The sequence below is a fragment of the Callithrix jacchus genome, chromosome 13, assembly GCF_049354715.1.
Source record: "Callithrix jacchus isolate 240 chromosome 13, calJac240_pri, whole genome shotgun sequence".
Taxonomy (NCBI): domain Eukaryota; kingdom Metazoa; phylum Chordata; class Mammalia; order Primates; family Cebidae; genus Callithrix; species Callithrix jacchus.
In genome coordinates, this window is record NC_133514.1 from 69291644 (window position 1) to 69315128 (window position 23485).

Below are 23485 nucleotides of genomic sequence, written 5' to 3' on the forward strand. Positions count from 1 at the left end.
GGTTTTACCATGTTGGTCAGGCTGGTTTCAAACTCCTGACCTCAAGTGATCCACCCGCCTCAGTCTTCCAAAGTGCTGGGATCCTGCAGGCAAGAACCACCGTGCCTGGCAAGAGAATTATTTCTTGAAGGACAACTAGAAACCAATGCCTCTCTGGAACTGTCTGGAGAAGTGGCAGCTAGGTATCCTTTGATACCCTTTGATGTTGGTTCCACAGGCATGTGTTACCTAGTTTTTAAAAATCAATTAATTTTTTTAGGCCAGGCACGGTGGCTCATATCTGCAATCCCAGCAATTTAAGAGGCCAAGGCGAGTGGATCACCTGGGGTGAGGAATTTGAGAACAGCCTACCCAACATGGCGAAACCCTGTCTCTATTACATAAACACAAAAATTAGTCAGGTGTGGTGGTGGGCATGTGTAATCCCAACTACTCAGGGGGCTGAGGCAGGACAATCACTTGAACTTAAGAGTCAGAGGTTGCAGTGATCCAAGATAACGCCACTGTACCCCAGCCAGGGCGACAAGAGTGAAACTCTGTCTCAACGACAAAAAAAATTAATTTTTTAAAAAAGGAAACCTCAGACTGAAAAGTGATATAACCAAGATCAACAAGCACATAAGTAGCTCTAAAAATGAGTCTACATAATAAAATATACATTAAAAACAAAACTGAAATAAGAAACAGCCAATATGCAAATTTGTGTGCATAAAAAGGTTGGCTAAATGCTATAAGGAACAAATAAAAAAAATACAAGTTACTGACCTTCCAATTTCCTCTACGCTTAATTCCATTAACCATTGTTAGATTCTTAACCATTGTTTCGGAAGCTCTACAGTATTCTGAACAACCTAGGTCGTAAGTGATTTATAATAACTAGCTTATAAAAGAATAAAACTACTTCAGAAGGCCTTACCCAAAACCAAAATGTCATGTTAACCATAATTGTACTGCTGCTCAAATGCTTCTTTAGCCTTAGGCTTGAATGTTTTATGGGGAAGTTAAGTCAAAATCCTAATTTGAGGTACCATCATAAAAAATCACAAAACTCCTAACTAGCTAACCTGCACTAGCACTACCTTTGCAATTCTAAAAATAGTGTGTCCTGGTGAGTTAAATGTGGTCTTGGCAGGAAACTTTCTCTTGACTACAATATGACTATAAACTGGAAAGTACTTATGTCTTTATTCCTACCTCCACACTGGATGTGTGCCATTAGTGTTGTAAGCTTTAGCAGGAAATAGGAGACAGCCACTGAAACACCACTGCCCTCCTCTAAGATCAGTCACACCTCAATCTTCTATAAGCCAGGCTACCTTGCCTCTTTTGCTCCGTGCTCTCGTTTCTTACTGCACCCATCATCCTTGGACACCAGTGCTATCAATCAACACAATCAGCTAGAGAAAACAGTATCCTAAAGATGCTAATTACTAATTTTAATTGTTCTGTTATTTTATTCCCATACTGCTAGGTGTATAATGCCTTCTTTTTGTTAATGAAAATAACGTTTGCCTTAGAAAGTAAAAATATTCTGATAACTAATGCAGATAATATTCTACCAAAAATTATAGATATGGGTTGATATTACTGTTACAAAGAAAAAAATAGTGTAAAGATACTTTCCAGATTAAAATTTCAAACCAGGAAAAGGTAACTAAATCAGCATCCAATGTCTTGAAAGATTACAACCTAGTGACCCCAAACTTAAAATTAACAAATAGAAAAGAGAATGACTCAGTGTATAAATAATGCAAGAAAGTTTAAGTTATTTTTCAGCTTTTAATTTTTGCTGTAAAATCAATTCCCATATTTGTTATGCTATAAACATATGTATTCAAAAAATCTAGCTTCAGCTTCAATAATATCAATGAGGAAATACTAAATATAACAGCACTTTAGAAACTGTTTCGTTTCTTTCCCCATGTGTTTTTCCCAGTGATACTGTTTCTGAGATCAATCAATATTTAAGTAAATAGAAACCCAGGGAAACGTTATATTATCTTTTTTAAACAGACTTTAATTCTTAAGCCATGGTGCAGTGCCTTTTTTTTCCAAAAAGCTTCTAAAGCCAACTGTATTGCAGTTTCAGACAGACTAAATTTAGCCAGTTCTGTTCATCAGAGAAATGCTGTGTGTCAGCTACATCAAAGCCCAAGGGCAGCCTGATAAACACTGAATACAGGTCACGTAGCTCTGTAGCTAACAAACTCTAAGAGAGCTTGTACTCGGGGGCATTCAAAGCAGTTTTGTCATCAACAATCTAGTATCCCTTGAGCCCCCATGTCGTTTCAGTTGCTAAGCAACTCTGGTGTTAATGTCTTAGAGGAGAAAAACTTACCAGGCATCTGGCCGTTCATCTGGTTCTGCATGTGTGGTGCAGGAGGACCCCCACCTACCATTCCATCTGAAGACATGTTGTGAGAGCGTGGAGCGGGGGGAGGGCCGCTCTGATTCATCCCTCCAGGACCCATAGGCATATTCTGTGTGGGTGGCTGGAAGAAGACAGTTTAGTAAAACAAGAGAAACAGACTAATATATTAAAGATGCATAGGGTAAAACAGTTGCCTATGTTACTAAATTGCATAAGAACAAAAACACAAATGCATTTCAAATTCTTCTATGCATTTTCATCATGAACATATTAATGTCAGAGGACTATCCCCCAAAACTTTAAACCATATTTACTTTATAAAATCTCAATGGTAAAAATTAAATTGTTAACTTACTATACAAAAAATTATCATTTATTTATATATTAAGCATGTCTACTATGTCTACTGTTATTTAAATTACATGAAAAAAATTAAGTCTTTTCATTATTGATGCATTAGACATATATATTATTAAGAATGGATTTTACCTAAAAATGTACAGTAACAAAAAATGAAAGGGCTCGTAAGTCCCAAAATGTGGCATATTCTACACTATTTTGGGGTGGGGTATAGTGGCAGCAGTAGAATGTTTTAAAACATGAAGACAACAGTTCAACATTTTTTGTGCCGACTACTGCTATAGATTGGAAACATTACTGATGGCCTCCAAGGGCACAGAGACAGCTGCCTCAAAAGGATGCCTTTGGCAAATTTCCTAATGAAATTTTGAAGAAAACCACTGACTAACCTTCAGAGTTCACAAAAGGGTGAAAGGAAAAACATAGATATAAGGTGGTCTGCAACACCTGGCCCCCTTCTTGGGGATATTTTGGTGGAGAAAGCAAATGGTTAGTTTCATTCCAAACCCCCATTTTTAATCCTGTAAGAGGAGAGGGAGGCATTATTCTTTAAGAATCTATTTCTGCCTTCTTTCTGTATTTTGATGTTCTAAATGTAATGTCCATTTCTGTAATATCAGTTGTTCTCTTTCTCCTACACTTAAAAATGGCCAGTTAGTTATTGTATACCTTTTCATTTTGTGAACACAATTCTCTTTGGCACACTTAATAGATATACATTATTCTTTGACCATCACATTTAAATATTCAAACCTTCAAGTTAATAATCATTAACATTTACAGAAATCATCAAGTCTACTTTAACAGTACACATTTTAAAATCAGAATTTTAATTTCATCACTAATAAATCCAGATAACGGCTCTTTATAATTTTCTCTTAAATCCTCATATTATTTCTCCAACTTGCATTCTTTAAACAGTTAATAACTTTATTCAATTTTCACCAAAAAAAAAAACCAAACAAACAAAAAAAAAACCACAAATACCAAACACCTGAGTCACATTATCTTACTTTAATCATCCTTATTTATCATCCTTCAAACCTTGCTACCCTCCTCTGTCTGAAAACAGAAATCCTTCTTCCTATATTCTTCTCAAAATTTTCTGTTAAAAATTCATGTTCTCATGGTTTTTTTGTTTTTTTTTTTTTTTTGAGATGGAGTCTCACTCTGTCACCAGGCTGGTATGCAGTGGCACGATCTTGGCTCACTGCAACCTTCGCCTCCTGGATTCAAGCCATTCTCCTGCCTTAGCCTTCCAAGTAGCTGAGACTACAGGCACACACCACCATGGCCAGCTAATTTTTGTATTTTTAATAGAGACAGGGTTTCATCATGTTGGCCAGGATAGTCTCAATCTCTTGACCTCATGATCCGCCCACCTCGGTCTCCGAAAGTGCTGGGATTACAGGCATGAGCCACCAAGCCCGACCTCATGTTCTCACTCTTAATAGTGAGGTCATTTCTGGTAAGTCACCTAATAAAACATCATTAGTGTTAACACTCTGCTAGAATAATTTGTATCAAACTAACCCTCTGCTAAATAAAAGTTGTAAAATCTAGACAAAAAGTAAAAACTGTTTGAAGGCACTGAAGAGTGACTTACACAAAGAGGAACAGAAGGAGTTACAACTCTTGAAAGAAGGGAAGCATACAAGACCAGCTCCACAATTATCTTGGCTTCTTCCTTGAGTTTACTGGGTAACAGGGAAACAGAGCTCAAGTAAAAGTGCAGTCCAATTGGACTAAGGATAAAAAGAATCAGAATTTTTGGCTATTCAGAGCTGGAAACTAAAGAAATTTCCAGAAAGAAAGGGAAATGTTTCCCCACAAGAGGGGAAACATTTAAGAAAACTAGTAGAAATAGCAGTTAGGAGGCTAAAGAGCTCAGCAGAGATTCCAGCTGCTGCTCACTACTATGGAGACAAAGATTGGAGGGTAGGCCCCACCAAGTTAGAGGAACCTTCATAAATAACTCCAGTTCTCTGTTGAGACTAGAGAAGGGCCAGCCACTCCTTAGAATAATGTCAAAATTGAAATAGGTCAGCCCTAAAAAGTCTTATAATCGACCTTTAATAGATTCAAGGTAACCTACTAGTACTATCCATACCAAAAGAAAACTTAATTCTCTTTGGAGCAAAGTAACAAACTGAGCTTCTATAATTGTTCAACCACAATGTCTGATGCTCCTAAAAACTACAAGGCTTTCTAAAAAGACAAAAATAAATGACCAACACCCACTATGATAGCTGCAATAACAATAAAAATTAAAACTATAGAAAATAGCAAGTGTTGGCAAGAATGTATAGAAACTGCAACTCTCATATCTGCTAGTGGAAATGTAAAAGGGTACAGCCACTGTGGAGAAGAGTTTGACAATTCCTCAAGAACTTAAAGAGTTACCATATGACCTAGCAACTCCATTCCTGGCACACACTGAAAAGAATGGAAAACACACACTCACACAACATTTCTACACAAATGTTCACAGTGGCATTAGTCATAATAGTTAAAAACTGGAAAAAACTCAAATGTCCACCCACTGATGAATGGATAAACAAAATGTGGAATACGAATACAATGCAATATTATTCAGCCACCAAGAAGAAATACTACATGCTATAACATGGATGAACCTTCAAAACATTATGCCAAGTGAAATAAGATAGACATATATGGCCACATACACTGTATGATTCTACTTATAAGAAATGTTTGTTCAGACTAGGTAAATTCAGATAGAGAGTAGATTTGCTGTTGCCAGGGGATGGGCAGAGGGGCAGAATTGAGATTGACTGCCCGGTTTTCACTTTATTAGGGTAGTGAAAATATTCTGAAATTAGATAGTTATGATGCTTATGTAACTGTGAATACACTAAAAACCACTGAATTGTGTTCTTTAAAATGGTTATAATAGTAAATTTTATATAAACTGTATCTCAATTAAAATTTTTCATCAGAAACGATGGAAAATAAAAATAACAAAATGGCATCTCTAAAGTGTTAAGACAAAAAAAGAAAAAAAAAAAAAAATCAACCAACCAGCCTAGAATACTACACTAAGGAAAAAAATACCTTCTAACATGAAGATAAAATTAAAAAAGATTTGGATGAACAAAAGTTAGGCAAATACTTCTTATAAGAGAACAAAATATATACCAAGCTAAAAGAAAATGGCCCCACACGGAAGCACAGAACTGGGCAAGTTACTTAAGAGGAAAAGAAAAATAAGTATATGTGAATAAATATAAATTAAGATGAGCATTTAAAATAACAGTAACAATGACTCTACTGGTTTAAACAAGCGTAAAAAAAAAAAAATAAAGTACAGGACAAGACTAACACAAAAGACAGTAGGCTAGGCCAGGCGAGGTGGGTCATATCTGTAACCCCAGCACTTTGGGGAGGCCGAGGTGGGCGAATTACTTGAGACCAGGAGATTAAGCCCAGGCCAACGTGATAAAACCCAATTTCTACTAAAAATACAAAAATTAGCAGGTGTGGTGGGGGGCACCTATAATTCCAGCTACTTGGGATGCTGAAGCAGGAGAACTGCTTGAGCCCAGAAGGTGGAGGTTGCAGTGAGCTGATATCACACCACTGCACTCCAGCCTGGGCAATAAAGCAAGTCTCCGTATTAAAAAAAAAAAAAAGAGAGTAGGGTAAATGAAATCAAGCTGTTATAAGGTTCTTGCATTTTTCAACAAGTGTTAAAAGTATAAATTTAGACAAAAACCTAATAAACTAGCATTTTACTATTTTAATGAAGAATATTTTAATCTCTAGGACAGCTACTTAAAAATACATGCACACGCATTAAAGATATAAACTGTAAAATTATATGTAAATCAAAAAGAAAAAATAATGCTTGATTAATTTAAAGAAAGTCAAGAAAGGAACAAATAGAAAACAAATATTTGGCTTGTAAGACATAAATTCTACCATATCATGTTCTACATTAAATGTAAATGGACCCATCATTCCAATTAAATACATTAGAATGGATTTAAAAACACACAACTATATTCTGTGTGCAACAGAACTACATTAAATTCAAAGCAACAGATATATTAAAAGAAAGAAATGGAAAAAGATATCATACAAATACTAATTAAAAGCAGGATGTCTCACTCATAGGCGGGTGATGAAAAATGAGAACACATGGACACAGGGAGGGGAGTACTAAACACTGGGGTCTATTGGGGGGAAAAGGGGAGGGCCAGCAGGAGGGGGAGGTAGGGAGGGATAGCCTGGGGAGAAATGCCAAATGTGGGTGAAGGGGATAAAGGAAGCAAAACACACTGCCATGTGTGTACCTATGCAACTGTCTTGCATGTTCTGCACATGTACCCCCAAACCTAAAATGCAATAAAAAATTTAAAAAAATAAAAGCAGGATGATGTTGCTACATTAATATTAAACAGATGCCTTAAATTATTAGGTATAAAGAGAGAGGCTTTGTTATGATAAAAGGTAAGTTCAACAGGAATGTTTAACAATCATAAATTTGTATACAATTCACAGCAGCTTCAAAAATCTATAAAGCAAAACTTGACAGAACTGAAAGGAAAAAGAAAATAATCCAAAATAATGGTTGGAGATTTTAAGATACTTCTCTCAGTAATTTACAGAAGAAAAAAATCCTACGAATATAAAAAATTTGACATCACTAGTAACCAATTTGTTTCACCTAATTCGTATGTGTAGAATCCAACAACTTTTCAATACACATCCTTCTCAAGTACTCAAGGAATGTTGACTGAACAGAATCATATACTAGGTCACAAGGCAAGTTAATAAATATCTAAAGATTGAAACCATATAAAGTATACTTTCTGAGCACAGTGGAATTAAACTAGAAATTAGTAACAAAATTATTCATCAAGGAAGAAATCTTAATAGAAATTTTAAAATATTTTTAATTGATAAAATGCAATATCAAAATTTGTGAGATGCAGTTTAAGCTATGCTTACAGGACAATTTATAGCTTTAAAATGTATATTTAAAAGAAGGAAAGCTGAAAATGCTATCATCATCTACTATCAGTAGCTAGAAAAAAATGGCAAGTCAACACAAAGTAGTATAAAAGATATAACATAAACAATAACAAAATTCAATGACATAAAAGCAGTAAGAGAAAATTAAGCCAAAAGCTGGCTGTTTGAGAATATTAATAATTAATAACCCTTAGCAGAAATAATCAAGAAAAAAAACAGAAATTACATTTTAGAAAAATTAAAATGGAGGGGCAACAGTACGTATGCTATATACAGTAAAAGGAAAGTAAGAGAATATTAATATAAGCAGTAAAGGGAAAATAAGGAGATATTAAGAACAACTTTATGACAATGTATTTAATAATTTAGATAAAATGGACAACTTCTTTGAAAAACACAGCTTATAGAAACTGACACAGGAAATAGAAAATTGGAATAATTCTCTATCTGTTAGAGAAACTGAACCCATCATTTCCAATCTTCCCTGAAGTAATCTCCTGACTCAGATGGCTTCATTAGGGAACTCTTCTAAATCATTAAAGAATAAATAATACCTCACATAAATTTTTTTGTTCCAGAGAACAAAAAGAAGGGGGCCAATTTTCAATTCTTTATGAAGCTGCCCAAACCTGACAAGGACACAAGGAAAATGACAGGCCAAAACATCTCTCATGAATATAGGCACAAAAATGTTAAACAAGACTTTAGCAAATCAAATGCAGACTTCCTAAAAAAAATCATACATCATAAAAAAAAAAAAAAAAACATACATCATAACCAATGAAATTTATTACAGAAATGTAAGCTGATTTAACTTTTGAAAATTAATGAACATAATTCACCAAATCATCAAAGTTCTTTTTCAGAGTCAAGTATCTCAAACTATAGTAACACCCTTGTCAGCAAAGAACAGAAAATATTTTTAAAATGCCAGAGCTGATCTGAAAAAGAACTTACAGAAATTCTAGAAATAGAAAAATATATATTAAGAGCTCAAGGGATAGGTATAACAGACATAGGCCCAGTGAAAAATGAACTGGAAAACTGGTCAGAAAAAAAATATACCTAGAATGATAAATGGTTGGAAAGTCTGGAGGGATTAAGAAACATAAAGATACAGTTACAATGTCTAGTCTAAGTTTAACTGGAGTCTTGTGGAAGAATTATTTGCTTGAAGAGATAATGACTGAAAACTCCCAAAACTGATGAAAGACCAACCTACAGATTTCAGAAATCCCAAGACACCAAGCAGGATAACTAAAAAGAAATCTTCCAAACTCTAACTACAATGTGACAAAAAATAATTTTTTTAATTAAAAAAAAAAAAGGAATTCACACCTAAACATAGTAAAACTGCTGAAAGTTCTAGCTAAAACTCTTAAATGCAGTCAAATAAGCCGATTACCTTCAAAATATCAACCATTACATTGATAGTTGAATTTTCAATACATACAAGTTAGAATACAACGTAAGGATAAATGTAATGTGTTAATAGTAAACAACAACTAACCTAAGATCTGTCCTTGGAAAATATCTTTTAAGAATCACGGTCAGCCGGGTGTGGTGGCTCATGCCTATAATCCCAGAACTTTGGGAGGCCAAGGCAGGAGAATCACTTGAGGCCAGGAGTTTAAGACCAGCCCGGGCAATATAATAAGATCCTACTTCTACAAAAAAAAAAACACAAAAATTAGCCAGGCATGATGGTATGTGCCTGTGGTCCCAGCTTCTCAAGAGGCTGTCGCAGGAAAATTTCTTGAGCCCAGAAGTTTGAAGCTGCAGTAGGCTATGATCATGCCATTGCCCTTCAGCCTGGGTGACAGAGTGAAACATTGTCTCCAGAGGGGTTAAAAAAAAAAAAGAATGATGGTGAAATAAAGGCATTTTCAGAACAAAATGAAACAAAAACACTGAAGGTCTGTCTTACCCGCAAACCAGTGCTAAAGGAAATAGTAAGGAATGTTCTTTAGGAGGTGAAAAAGAGATCTAAGCTAGAAGGTCATAAACGAAGGGAGAAACAAAAAGCATCAGAAATGGTAAGTATGTAGATGAACCTAATGAATACTAACTTCAAAAAAAAACAGTAATAACAATCACTTGTGGGTAAACATATAGAGATTTAAAATACATGGCAACAACAATGAAAAAGTCATTGAGGGAAGGAACAGAAATAAAGTATTTGATGGTTCTCTGGGATTCCCCAATCAGAAAGTAAAAAAAGGAATAAGAAAATTAATTATTGGCCAGGTACAGTGGCTCACACCTGTAACCCCAGCACTTTGGAAGACCAAGGCAGGTGGCTCACTTAAGCTCAGGAGTGAGAGACTAGCCTGGGCAACATGGTGAAACCAAACTAAAAACACAAAAATGTACTGGGTGTGGTGGTGAGTGACTGTAGTCCCAGCTACTTGGGGGGTGCTGAGGCAAGAGGATGGCTTGAGCCTGGGATGTCTAGACTGCAGTAAGCCAAGATCATGCCACTGCACTCCAGCCTGGGTGACAAAGCAAGACCCTGTTTCAAAAAACAATGATTTATAAAGAAGGCAAAATAGAACAGGAAAATGCATATATAACATGACACAGAGTGCACTGTATCGGGTGGGTTTAAATTAAGATATGCAAGTAATTACACTCAATATAAATGGATTGTAAGTTCCAATGAAAAGACAAAGATAGCTAGACTGAGTTTTTGTTTTTGTTTTTTTTTTTGATACAGAGTTTCGCTCTTGTTGCCCAGACTGGAGTACTGGAGTGCAATGGCAGGATCTCAGCTCACCACAACCTTCACCTCCTGGGTTTAAGCCATTCTCCTGCCCCAGCCTCCCAAGTAACTGGATTACAGGTGCCTGCCAGTACGCCTAACTAATTTTTGTATTTTTAGTAGAGACCGGGTTTCACCATGTTGGTCAAGCTGGTCTCGAACTCCTGAGCTCATGATCTGCCTGCTTCGGCCTCCCAAAGTGCTGGGATTATAGGAGTGAGCCACCTTGCCCAGCCAGCTAGACTGAGTTTTTAAAAAAAACTAGATCCTACTCATAATATCATATCTCTAACAGAAAGGAGGAGAATACTATGCAACACTAAAGAAAGCTTATTTAGCTATACTAATATCAGACAAAGTAGATTTAAAAGCATTACTAGAGATAAGAAGAGATACTTCATAATGATGTTACAAAGAACCAAAAGGCTGTAACATTTCTAAGTGTATATGTACACTAACAATACCTCCAAATGTACTAATCAAAAACTTAAAAGAGCTACAAGTAAAACCAGTCAATTCACAATTTGACCAGTACATTTTAAACATACAACTCTCAGTAATTGAGAAAACAAACAAACAAACAAAACATTACAAAGGCTAAAAAAAAAAAAAATCAGTAAGGCTACAGAGGATTCAAACAAGATTAACAGTTAACCTAACCTAATAGACATATATAGAACTCTGCACTCAGTGGCTAAACAATACATATTATTTTAAAATACACATGAAACATTTGTAAAAACTGACCATATGCTGAACCCTGAAACAAATCTCACGGAATTCCAAAGAACTCAAATCGTAAATGTTATTTAACCACAGTGCAATAAAGCCAGAAATCAAGAAAACAAAATTCTCATGTTTGAAAATTAAGAAATATATTTTTATCAGCCAACGCATTAAAAAATAATTATGAAAATTAGAAAACATATGGAATTAAATAAATATGAATATACCACATATCAGAACCATAGAGGAAAACTTATGCCCATTTTAAATGCATATATTAGAAAGCTGAAAATTGATGAAAGAGGCATTCATCTAAAACTGAAGAAAACAGCAAAATACATCAAAAGAAAGTAAAATGAAGAAAATCATAAATATCAGAAAGTAATCATAAACAAAACCATAATGAGGTACCCAAAAGCAAAACTATTGCGATAATAATACTAAGATGATGTTTGCCTTTTTGCTAAGTTCACAAATCCAACAGTGGATATACTCCTGGAACCTCATTATGAATCAAGGCAATGACATCAAACTATTATTAGTCAATGTATCACTGACTGCTACACACTTGCAGTTGAAGAAAGAAAAAGACAGTTTCAGTAAAAAAATGTGCTTGAGGAAGCAGTAAAAATTATTTAGTATATTCTTCATGTCTTGTAAATAAATATTCAGTGACAAAATGGGAAAATAACAAACATCTGTCACAAAGTAAAATAGTCAAGAAAAAGCAGTTTGTGATTGAGTTGCTAGCTGAACTAGGCACCTTTTTCATAGAATACCATTTTTACTTGAAAGCACAACTGTTAACTCTATGTATCAAGGCATGGGTATTTGGCAGACATTTTCTCAAAAACAAACATAGTGAGCAAGAAAATCAATTGATAACATTTGTTGCCAAGATCAAATTTGAATCTTCAAGCAAGAATTCGGAATGTGCAAATATATCTACTAACTTAAGCCTGACAGCACCCCCATACTTAGGTACTTCTGATGAGATTAGAGGTGATTTTAACCAAGGTAGTCTTTGGTATCACACAATAAAATATGTTAATATTTGGAAGAATTGTTTAACTCAGTAAACTTAACTTTCCAAATCACCAAAGCATGATGGTACAAAATTATACATGAGGAAAAGATTCCAAGACCAATGGGCTTAAATGTACCAGAGCAAGAAATATGCAATCATGTAATTTAAGATTCCACACTGCAACTAACCTTAAAACAAACACAAAAACAAAAACTTACTGAGATCTGCTGTAATATCAAACAAGGTTATCCACAAAAATCTGAAAAGGCTATTAAAATATTCTTCCTCTTTCTAACTACGTATCTGGGTGAGACTAGATTTTCTTCTACTACTACAACCAAAACATATTACAACAGACTGAATGCAGAAGTTGATGTGAATATATAGTATTTTCTATTAAGGCAGGCCTTTAACAAAAACTTGAAAAAATGTAAAATGATGCCATTCATCTCAAAGATATTTTTCCTTTAATGTTATTTATATTAACATGCAGTAATTTTTTCACAAACTTATTTTAATTTCTCAGCTTTAATTTCAACACTGAGAAAAACTTATAATTTATATTAATAATATAACCCACATCAAGCTCTTTTAAGTCCTCCATCATTTTTAAGAATGTAATGGGGTTCTGAGACCGAGAAGTTTGAAAAATGCTGCAACAGAGAACAATCAAACCCAAAAGTTGATTCTCTGAAAATAATTTTAAAAGCCATAACAAACATCTGGCAAGAGTAATCAAAAAATATTTTAAAGCAGAAGTCACAAATAATGACATCAAAAAGAAAAAAAAATATCACTACCGATAGTGTTGACATTAGGAAAATAAAATTATTTCAAGAGCTTTTACTTTATTTTCATGCTAATGAATGTTCAAATTTATTAAAATGCTAAAAGCCACAGCTTACCAAAATAGGCAATTTATAAAATATAGAATATATAAATAATCCTATTAACAGTTAAAGAAATAAGTAAATAAAAACTTCCTTGCAAAGAAAACTCGATTCAAATGGCTTTTCTAAAGAATTATACCAACCATTTAAGGAAGAAATAGAAATGTTATGTAAATTCTTCTGGATAAAAAAAGTAGAAAAATTCTCCAGCTCCTTTTTTTTTTATTTTTATTTTAGAAAGGAAAGAAAAGAAAGAAAAAAAAGGAGTGAAGGAGAGGAAGAAAGAGGAAGAAAAAGATGGAGAACGGGAATATTGCTTTATTCTAAAAATGGGTATTAATAATGGCCGATCGATATTTTGTGTATTTAAAGTGGAGAATGTATATTTTGTGTATTTAAAATGGAGAGCTCTATAAATATTTATTAAGTTTATTTGTTCTGGATCTGAGTTCAAGTCCTGGTTGTCCTCATCAATTTTCTGTCTCGTTGAGTCTAAATCTCTTTATGGGTCTTATGTATCTGGGTGTTAGGATCGTTATCTCTTACTATTGTTGCATTGATCCTTTTACCAATATCTCTGTTGCTTTGAAATCTATTTTATCAGATGCGAGAATTGCAACTCCTGCTTATTTATTTATTTATTTTTGTTCTCCATTTGGCTGGTAAGTCTTTCTCCATCCCTTTGTTTTGAGTCTGTGTATCTTTGGATGTGAAATTGGTCTGGATGCAGCATACCGTTAGGTTTTGGCTATATCTTTTGATTGGGGGATTTCGTCGACTTAAATTTAGGGTTACTGCCATTTGACGTTAACTGGCTATTTTATCCATTTGTTGATATAAATTCCTTTTTATGTTGATGCTCTTCACTTTTTGGTATATTTTTAGAAAGGCTAATACTGGTTGTTCCTTTCAAAAGGAGCTGGTTGCTCCAGCTCCTTTTATAAAGCCAACATAACCTTAAAATAAAAACCAGATAAAGGCATTGTAAGAAAGTAAAATTGCAGGTCAATTATGCTGATGAATAAAGATGCAAAAATTCTGACCAAAATTTTAACAAACTGAATATAGCAATTTCTTTAAAAATACCATGACCAAATGAGTCATCAAAAAGTAGGTTGTAAGACTGATTAAGCATTAAAAGTGTATCGGTATATTTTACCACATTAACAGATTAAAGAAGAAAAATCTTAAGATCATCTCATTCGATGGCAAGAAAAGTACTTGATAAAATTTAACATCCATTCAAGATACAAATTCTTACTTAGCACACCAGAAACAGAAAGGAGCTTCCTTAATCTGACAAAAGTTACCTACAAAACACTACAGCAAACATCATACTTAATGGTCAAACAGTGAAAGCTTTCCCTTTGAGATCAGGAACAAGACAAAGATGTCCTCTATCACCACTTCTATTCAGGAATGTACTGGAGGTCCTAGCCAGAGAAGTAAGGCAAGAAAAAAAAAAAATAAAAGGTGTAAGGATTGACGAGAAAGAAACAAAACTTATTATTCACAAATGATATGATCGTGAATATAGAAAACTGAAACCATCTACAGAAAAACTGTTAGAAATAAGAGTTCAACAAGAATATGAGATTTAAATCAACTGCATTTCCATGTAAACAGCAACTGCAGTTAGAAAACTTTTAAAACAAATACTCGATTTAAAGTGGCCTAAAAAAATAACAAAGCATTAAATATCTAGCAATACGCTCAATGAGAGACGTGCAAATAATCTACAGGGAAAATCATAAAACTTCATTAACAGACATTAAAGGACTAAATAAATAAAAATATATGCAATGCTCACAATTTGGAAGACTCAATTTTGTAAAAATATCAAGTCTTTCCAAATTGATTCAGAGTAAAGGTAATCTCAGTGAAAATCCATATGGGATTATGTATATGTGTGTATAACCTGACATACTGATGTTTAAGTGTATAGGGAAATGCAAAGAACCAACATCCAAGATATTCTTGGGGGGAAAAAAAAGGAATAAGAACTTCTCAAATATATATTAAGTATGACCAGATAGTGGAATTCATCAAAACAGACCAAGGAAATGATATACACAGATCAGACACAGACCCACATATATATGGACACCGGATACAACATAAATTGCATGACAAAAATAAAGATATTTTGCTTAGTTTTTCCAATAAATAATGATGGGACAAAGAACTATCCATATGGAAACAAAACTGAACCTATCCTTCACATTATTCACGAAAATAAATTCCACCTAGCTGGTAATCCAGTTCATGACAACTGCCACATGAAGAACTATTTCAATTTCAAACAAAATGTTCTGATTAAAATATCCTCAGTAGGATGTATCTTAGGGACAAGCATCTTATTGTCAGTGATAATTTTGGTATTACACTGTTATATGTTTTACGTAAATTTGTAAAAAGCAAATACAGCAATGTCATTAAGGAACCCAAGATTTTTAGGATAAGAAAGAAGACACTACTATAAAAATTCAAAGCTAAATAAAAATCCTTTCCTGAAGTACAAATACTTCTAAGAACTGAGTATTTTATCTTTTAAAAACAAAATATTTACTAGGATCTATCCATTACAAAGGCCTAGAAACAATGAAAACCCAGTAATGATAAATGCCCCAAGCATCCAAATTGTGCTCTCTAAATACCAATTCCCATTAAATTAAGGAAATACAAGAACTCCTTGAAGAAACAGCTGATTCCAGTTCTGGGGCAGAAAATGTAATCAGCCTGATATAGCCTCTCTCAAATCACAAAAACAAAGTGGCCATGAAATACTTGAGTCATGTCAGAAGGACACAGGAGCCAAATGAAGAGGCTTCCATTGATCAGAGAAAAAGAAATTCAACATAATAAAGAATGACTTCGACAGTTTTAAACATTAAAGATATAAAAATGTGTACGTTCAGATAATAAAAACAAAAATGTTAAACTGAATGGTAACCTACACAGGTTGCTAGAGACCAAGTCATTCTCAAAATTGATAAAAGGATAGAATCAAGCCTTTATCATGACTTTCCTACAGGGCCTCTCTAGTCTCAGGATAACCAAATACTTAATGAAAGAAAGTTATTCTTTTTAAAATTACAGCTAATAAATGCAGGAGGGATTATAAAATTAGAAATTCACCATTCTGTGATCCCAAAGTGAAATTAAGGATCTGGTCCACAAGCACCAACGACTATTAAAACCACTAAGTGATAAGTAGACAGGGAACTTTATAATAAATTGATCAGTCTGGTATCAACTGTACCCATTGATCAATCTTAACATTAAAAATGGAACAACCAAACATGTTCATTCTGATCTGATACTATAGGAAATACAAAGCACCACCAACACTAAACCTCACTAATTACACCTCTCCGATGACCAGTTTACATGAAATAAGAGAAACAAGAACACATTAAAGGACCACAAGAACACAATTACCCAAATCCAGAATGCTAAAAATTCTACAAAACAAACGACCCAGTTCCTTTAACAAGTAAATGAAGATTTAAAAAGATAAAATGATACAGAATAAAAGAGACTAAGACACACACCAACCAATGCACTATGTGTACCCTGTTTGGATTCTGATGCAAACTACTATTAAAACATTTAGGTTTTTAATCACTTCTTGGCCTTTTGGCTAAGATCAAGTATAAAACATATAGTTTGTTTTAGATAATTGATACAAATTGAAAACAGATTGAATATTACAAGACATTAATTATGGTTAACTTAGCTGGGCAAGAGAATAGTCCTGTCTGCTAGAGATGCATATGGAAATACAGTATCTACTGCTCAAACTGAATGATGTCTGGTATTTGCTGTGAAATACTTCCGATTTATTAACAAATTATTTGTATTAAAAATTAAAATAAATAGGTAGGTAGGTGGACAGGTAAATGGACACAATTTTCTCAGGGACAGAATCAATTTTATGTGAATTCAAATTAAACATAAAAGCAAAACAATAGAGCTTTTAGATAACATAGAATACTTTCGTGTTCTCAGAGTAGAGCAAGATTTACTAAATGAAACTTAAAAATCATTCAACAAAAATGTGCCATACCATATGTAAAGATTATCTACTTCACATGATTTTAAAGATACTTACTGCTGGTAAAAGAGACTGCATATTTTGATTAGAATCTGCTATTGTAGCAAGGTATACCAAGTTTGTGTGCAACATCTGCTGATACCTATTAAAACAAAACAAATATCAATATTAAAAAATAATTTTCTTCCTATCTGCTTAAGTACAAACAGCACTGTAATCACTTCTAAAGTTTCGTAGGAAATTTGTTACCTGAACATCAATAGCACTTCAATTTTTCCTATTGACTCTGCAAAAGTTCTGAATAATAAATAGTATCTTTAAATAATGAGCCCAGAGATCTTACCATGTATGCTAAATAGTGTTTTAATTGTTTTATATGCATATATATTTCACTTAATCCGCAAACCAAAACTATGAGTTAAGAGCTCTTTTCTCCATTTAAAGATAAGAAACTAATGTTTAGAGAGGTTGATAACTTGCACATGATTGCATAGCTAGTAGATGAAATAACTGATGTATGTAATAGGTCCATACTAGTACATTTAATACACTAGTAAATTTAGTTTTTTTTAAAAGAACTAAATAAAGGAGTCCAGTGAAATATGCTTATCCTGGCTGGGCACAGTGGCTCATGCCTGTAATCTCAGCACTTTGGGAGCACGAGGCAGGCAGATCACTTGAGGTCAGTAGTTCGAGATCAGCATGGCCAACACGGTGAAAAACCCCGTCTCTACTAAAAATACAAAAATTAGCTGGACATGGTGGCACACGCCTGTAATTCCAGCTACTTGGGAGGCTAAAGCAGGAGAATTGCCTAAACTCAAGAGGCGAAGATTGCAGTAAGCCAAGATTGCACCACTGTACTCCAGCATGGGCAACAGAGTGAGACTCCATCTGAAAAAGAAAAAAAATATGCTTATCCCTTTCCTTCTGCCATTTTCATTTTGCTAGAAACCTCAGACCCAAGTACAGTGAATATGGTCTGCTAAAACGCAAGAAAGAGGGTGGGAACCACACCTTTTCTTCCTTCTCACTGCTGTAGCAATGACCAACAATTCATGCTGACTGTTTTTATACTACCCATCTCAGCATATAGAGAAGGCAGTGAATAGGTAATCTCCAACTACAGTACAAAAGAGATATGCTAAAACACAAAGATGGAGGAAATGTTATAACACCAACAACACTCAAGATTAACTTTAATAAAGCAAATTCATTTTCCCTCATATAAAAAGGTAGGTAAAAATGAAAATTTTTAATTGGCCTTTGCTAACTGTAATACGTTTATTTTCTGTAAAATTGCATTATTCTATAGCATTCATCAAATAAACATATCCTTTTTTTTTTTTTGAGACAAAGTGTCACTGTCAGCCAGACTGGAGTGCAGTGGTATGATCTCAGCTCACTGTAATCTCTACTTCCTGGGTTCAAGCAATTCTCCTGCCTTGGCCTCCCAAGCAGTTGGGATTACAAGCATCCACCATCATGCCCAACCAATTTTTTGTATTTTTAGTAGAGACGCGGGGTTTCACCACGTTGGCCAGGCTGGTCTTGAATTTCTGACCTCAGGTGATCTGCTCGCCTTGGCCTCCCAAAGTGCTGGGATTACAGGTGTGAGCCACTACACCCGGACTAATTTAGCATATTCTAAGATGATTCAAGGTTCAAAGATGAACATTAACAAAAAAGTAGTAAATACTCATATTCTTGTAAAAGAAATGTTTCAGACAAAGTTATCACATCTTAAAGAATTGTTAAATTAAAGTTGGACTATCAATTCCCAGATGGCTGTCATGTATTAATCTTTCCCTTTATTTTCCTTTTGCTTCTCCTACAATGAGAAACAAGAACACTTGTTAAGGTTGAGGAGTTTTTTTTCTCTTTACTCACAAACCAATACTGACAACCTGAGAAAGAATATCTGAAGAACAAAAGAAATTAAATCCATCAAAAAAGGCAGAATTTAAGGTTCTCCCTAAGTCAATGTAAGCCCCATTTGCTTAAAGTGTTCACCAAGTATATGTGACAAATGAGGTCTAATCCAATATGTAGAGAATGAGGGAAATGATCATACATATATTTGAAAAAGTTGAAAATATAAACAGTGTAAACTTTTGCTGACTCAGTTGGTTCTAGATCTAAATATACATTCTCCATGACATATACTATCCTTGGCGCTATCTGGAGTTCTTAAAAGCCAAAAGTAAAAATAATTACAGTTACTGATCACTTAACAATGGGGATACATTCTGAGAAATGTGTTGTTAGGTGATTTAATCATTGTTGTGCAAACATCATCAAGAGTATTTAAAACAAATCTAAATGGTGTGTCGTAAGATACTCTAGGCTATACAGTAGAGCTTATTGCTTCTAGGCTACAAACTTGCAAAGCCTTTTACTGTAGTTAATACTTTTGGTGTACTGTACTGATTGGTAAGTATTTGTATATTATTTAAACAGAAAAGGTACAGTAGAATTATGATATTATAATCTTATGGGTATTATAGTAGAAATGGGTATTATAATCTTTGAGTTATAGTAGAAATACGGTATTAAAATCTTTCGGTTTGTTGTTGACCAAAAATTCATTATGCAGTGCCATGACTGTATTCTAATCAGTGCCTCTAGGTTTTACCATTCCATGGCTGACTTGAGGAAGCCATCTCCTTATTACTGATAATTATCAATCGTTAAACCAAAGAAATAGATCAGCTAGTTAATTTTTTTAAAGAACATTTTCAAATATGCAGACAAGATTCATCTAAGCAACAATATATGTAATGAAAACGATCATATAAAATACAAAACATACAAGAGATTAAACAGCAAGATAACCTAAGCACTCAGATCTTAGTTTCTCAATAATCATTCTCCAAAAAAAAAAAAAAAAAAAACAGGGCTTGGAGAAACGGGTGACTACCAACTTGCACAGGAAAGAAAATCAGGATGAGTCTAGAACATTTTGTGGTACAAAAAAATAAGACAATGTTCAAGACATAATGAAGACATATCAAGAAGCCAGCTTGAGGGGCTCCCACTGGCCAAATATAGAATAATTAAAGAAAATAATAAAGAGATTATAACTTGAGAGAATACATTAATAATGTTTAAGTCCATATAGATATAAATAAGTGAATCAAAGAATGAAGGAATAGGAGGACGAGAAATTTCTTCCTTACAGTTAGATTTAAGTAAAAGTAGAAGGAATGATAGATTTAGTCATCATATGGCAACCACCCAAAGTGTTAACTATCTTAGGCAAAAATCACTGGATTTTTGGTGGATGCTAAAAGTAATGTGTTGAAGTATGATGAGAAACAATATAAGTGTACCTCAAGGTGTTAGGTATGTATGAATTACAAGAAATAGTACTTTTATGGCGAACAAACCATAAAGGTAAGATATCACCTTAGTTAAGATACTACCTTGACTAAGAGATCAAAGTTATCACCAATATTGGGACAAACTGCTATCACAAGGCTACTGAGGATGCACCGTGAAGGACACAATATCACATCAGTGGTACTCCTGCTAAAAGTGTATAGTGTGAATTTAATCATGGAAAACACCAGTTAAATCCTAAATGAGGGACATTCCAACAAAACTACTGGTCTGTACTCTTCAGTAATGTCAAAATCATGGAACGGACCCCCAGATTAAAGTGTAACTTAAGAGACATGACAACTAAATACAACACCAGATCCTGCACTGGACCCCAGACCAGAAAATATACACTAATGGGACAAACGACAAAATTCAACAAAGCCCTAAACATTAGATAATAGTATTGCATTCTTTATTTTAGCAATTATACTCTGGTAATTAAAGAATATGTGCTTGTTTGTAGGAAATACACACTGAGGTTATTAAAAGCAAGAGGTATTCATATCTGCAGTTACTCTCAAATGTTTCTGAAAAACATGGGGGAAGAAATGAATAAAAAAGCAAGTGGGCTATGTTATCCTTTGAAGAACTTCAGTGCAGCACATACAGGAATTCTTTGTACTATCGTTGAAACATTTTTGTAAGTGTGAAATTATTTCAAAACAAAAAGATTTTTTGTGTTTTTCTGTTGGTGGTGGTGGTGATGGTGTTTAAGAAGAAACAGATCTCAATGTGTTGCCCAGGCTGTTCTCAAACTCACGTCATCCAAGCAATCCTCCCACCTCAGCCTCCCAAAGTGCTGGGATTTAGGGCATGAGAAATACCTGGCCAAAACAAAAACTTAAGCCAACATGCCTGGCCAATACAAAAACTTAAGACACCACTTTTCAGCAATTCGATGTGCAAAAATATTTTAAAGATGTCTAATATCTACTGTTCACAGGGATAGCTGAAAACTAGAACTCTAAAAACCTGGCTGGGGGAAAACAAACCAATACAACCATTTTGCTGGGTAATTTGTCAACTTACCGTGGTCTTTAACCCAGTCATTCCATTTCTAAAACTGTAATCTACATAAATATTAAAAACAATATCTATAAATGTGCATGCATACATATAAACTTATATATGTAAATGCACAGAAAAAATGTTTGGAAGGATACATACTACAGCATCAGAAGCAGTTACTCCTATGGAGGAGAAGGAGATAAGATAGTGGCATGTAAAAGGTGACATCTCCACAAACTTACACTTTATAGTTTTTTTTTTTTACAATAACCATATGTGACTTTTTAATAAACAAAGAGGAAAAAGTAATGGAAACTTGGAATTAAATAGAGGGTAAATCAAAGGACAGCAAGAGACCAATACAACATGAAAACCAAACAAAGCAAGACCCATGGATGCTGGGAATGATCTGTCTGAGGATATACCAGTGAGATCTCTAGGAAAGACAGATGTGTCCCAAAACAAGGGTGAGAATAAAATAGTCAGCCCTCAGTATCCACAGAGTCTGCATCCACAGCTTAACCAAGCATGCACCGAAAATATTTTGGAAAAAAAAAAAAAGATGGTTGTGTCTGTACTGAAGATGTATACTTTTTTCTTATTCCCTAAACAATAGAGTATAACAACTATTTACATAGTATTTACACTGTATTAGATATTATGAGCGATCTAGAGAGTATTTAAAGTTTACAAGAAGACATGAGTAGGTGATATGTGAATCCTACACCATTTTACATTAAGGACACTAGCATCTTGGACTTTGGTATCCATGGGGAGTTCTGGAATCAATTCACCAAGGATACCAAGAGTCAACTATATTCTACTGCTGTGTTGACTAATGTAGTAGCCACTAGACACAATAAAATATGGCTAACCCAAAATGAGATGTTATTAAAGATACACAACAGGTTTCTATTACTTAGGAAAAAAAAAAGCAAAATATCGAGATATTTTTATTTTGGTAATAATGAGTTAAATAAAATGTATTACTAATATTAATTTCACCTGTTTCTTTTTACGTGTTTACTGTGTCTACTAGAAAATTTAAAATCACACATGTGGCTTGCATTTATATTTCTAATGGACAGTGCTGTTCTATTCTAAAGACTTTTAATAGTACATTCAACTTATTCTACCACATCAGATTCTATTAGGCCGTATTATTTACTTCAGACATATCACTTTAAAATAAGAAAGTTCGGTTCTTATAAATGATAATCAATTCTCTATTTATTAGATAGAAGCTTTGTTTTCTCCACCACATACATGGATGCAACTCAATACCCTACATAAATGAAGATCTAACTTTTCCACAGATCAGACTACACATATATTTGAAGTCATTATTGTATAATGCAGGGCAAGAAGTGTAAGAAACGAATTGATATCCAGTCTCCTCCCAAATAAAGTTTTCTTTTATAAAAATTAAGAAAAGTCACACAAAAGCTTGTACACAAATGTTCATAGCAATATTATTCATAATTAGCCAAAAGTAAAAACAACATAAATGGCCATCACTGATGGATAAATAAAATGTGGTACAGCTGTACAATGGGAAAAAAAAATACTTGGCAATAAAAAGGAATGAGGAACTGAAACATGCTTCAACATGGATGAACCTCAGAAGTATTAAGTGAAAAATAAAAATGTCAGTTAAAACTGATCACACAGTATATCGATCCATTTATATGAAATGTCTCAACAGGCAAATTCACACAGACAATAGATTAGTGATTGCCAGGGGTAAGGGGTAGGGGTTACCGACTGCTAACAGACACCCAGTTTCTTTTGGGGATGTGAAAAATGCTGTAAAACCGAATGATGTAAATATCAGGACAACTCTATGAATATACTAAAAAACACTGAATTGTACACTTCAAAATTGGTGAATTTTATGGTATGT

The 23485-nt window shown here is 34.0% G+C and overlaps 1 protein-coding gene across 12 annotated transcripts in view; it reads right to left on the reverse strand.

Moving 5' to 3' along the window:
- The window catches only part of SS18 (SS18 subunit of BAF chromatin remodeling complex), a 155410-nt gene that overhangs the window by 127960 nt on the left and 3965 nt on the right, over window positions 1-23485 (reverse strand). For 8 of the 12 annotated variants that reach the window (XM_054244078.2, XM_054244077.2, XM_054244079.2 and 5 more), the window contains exons 3-4: window positions 17248-17332; window positions 2339-2492 (exon numbers count right to left, since the gene is read on the reverse strand). In XM_054244078.2, the coding sequence (XP_054100053.1) occupies window positions 2339-2492; window positions 17248-17332 (239 nt within the window). Of the gene's footprint in view, window positions 1-2338; window positions 2493-14471; window positions 14567-17247; window positions 17333-23485 lie in introns of all 12 variants that reach the window. The other 4 variants (XM_078347918.1, XM_078347917.1, XM_078347920.1 and 1 more) reach the window with 1 other exon arrangement.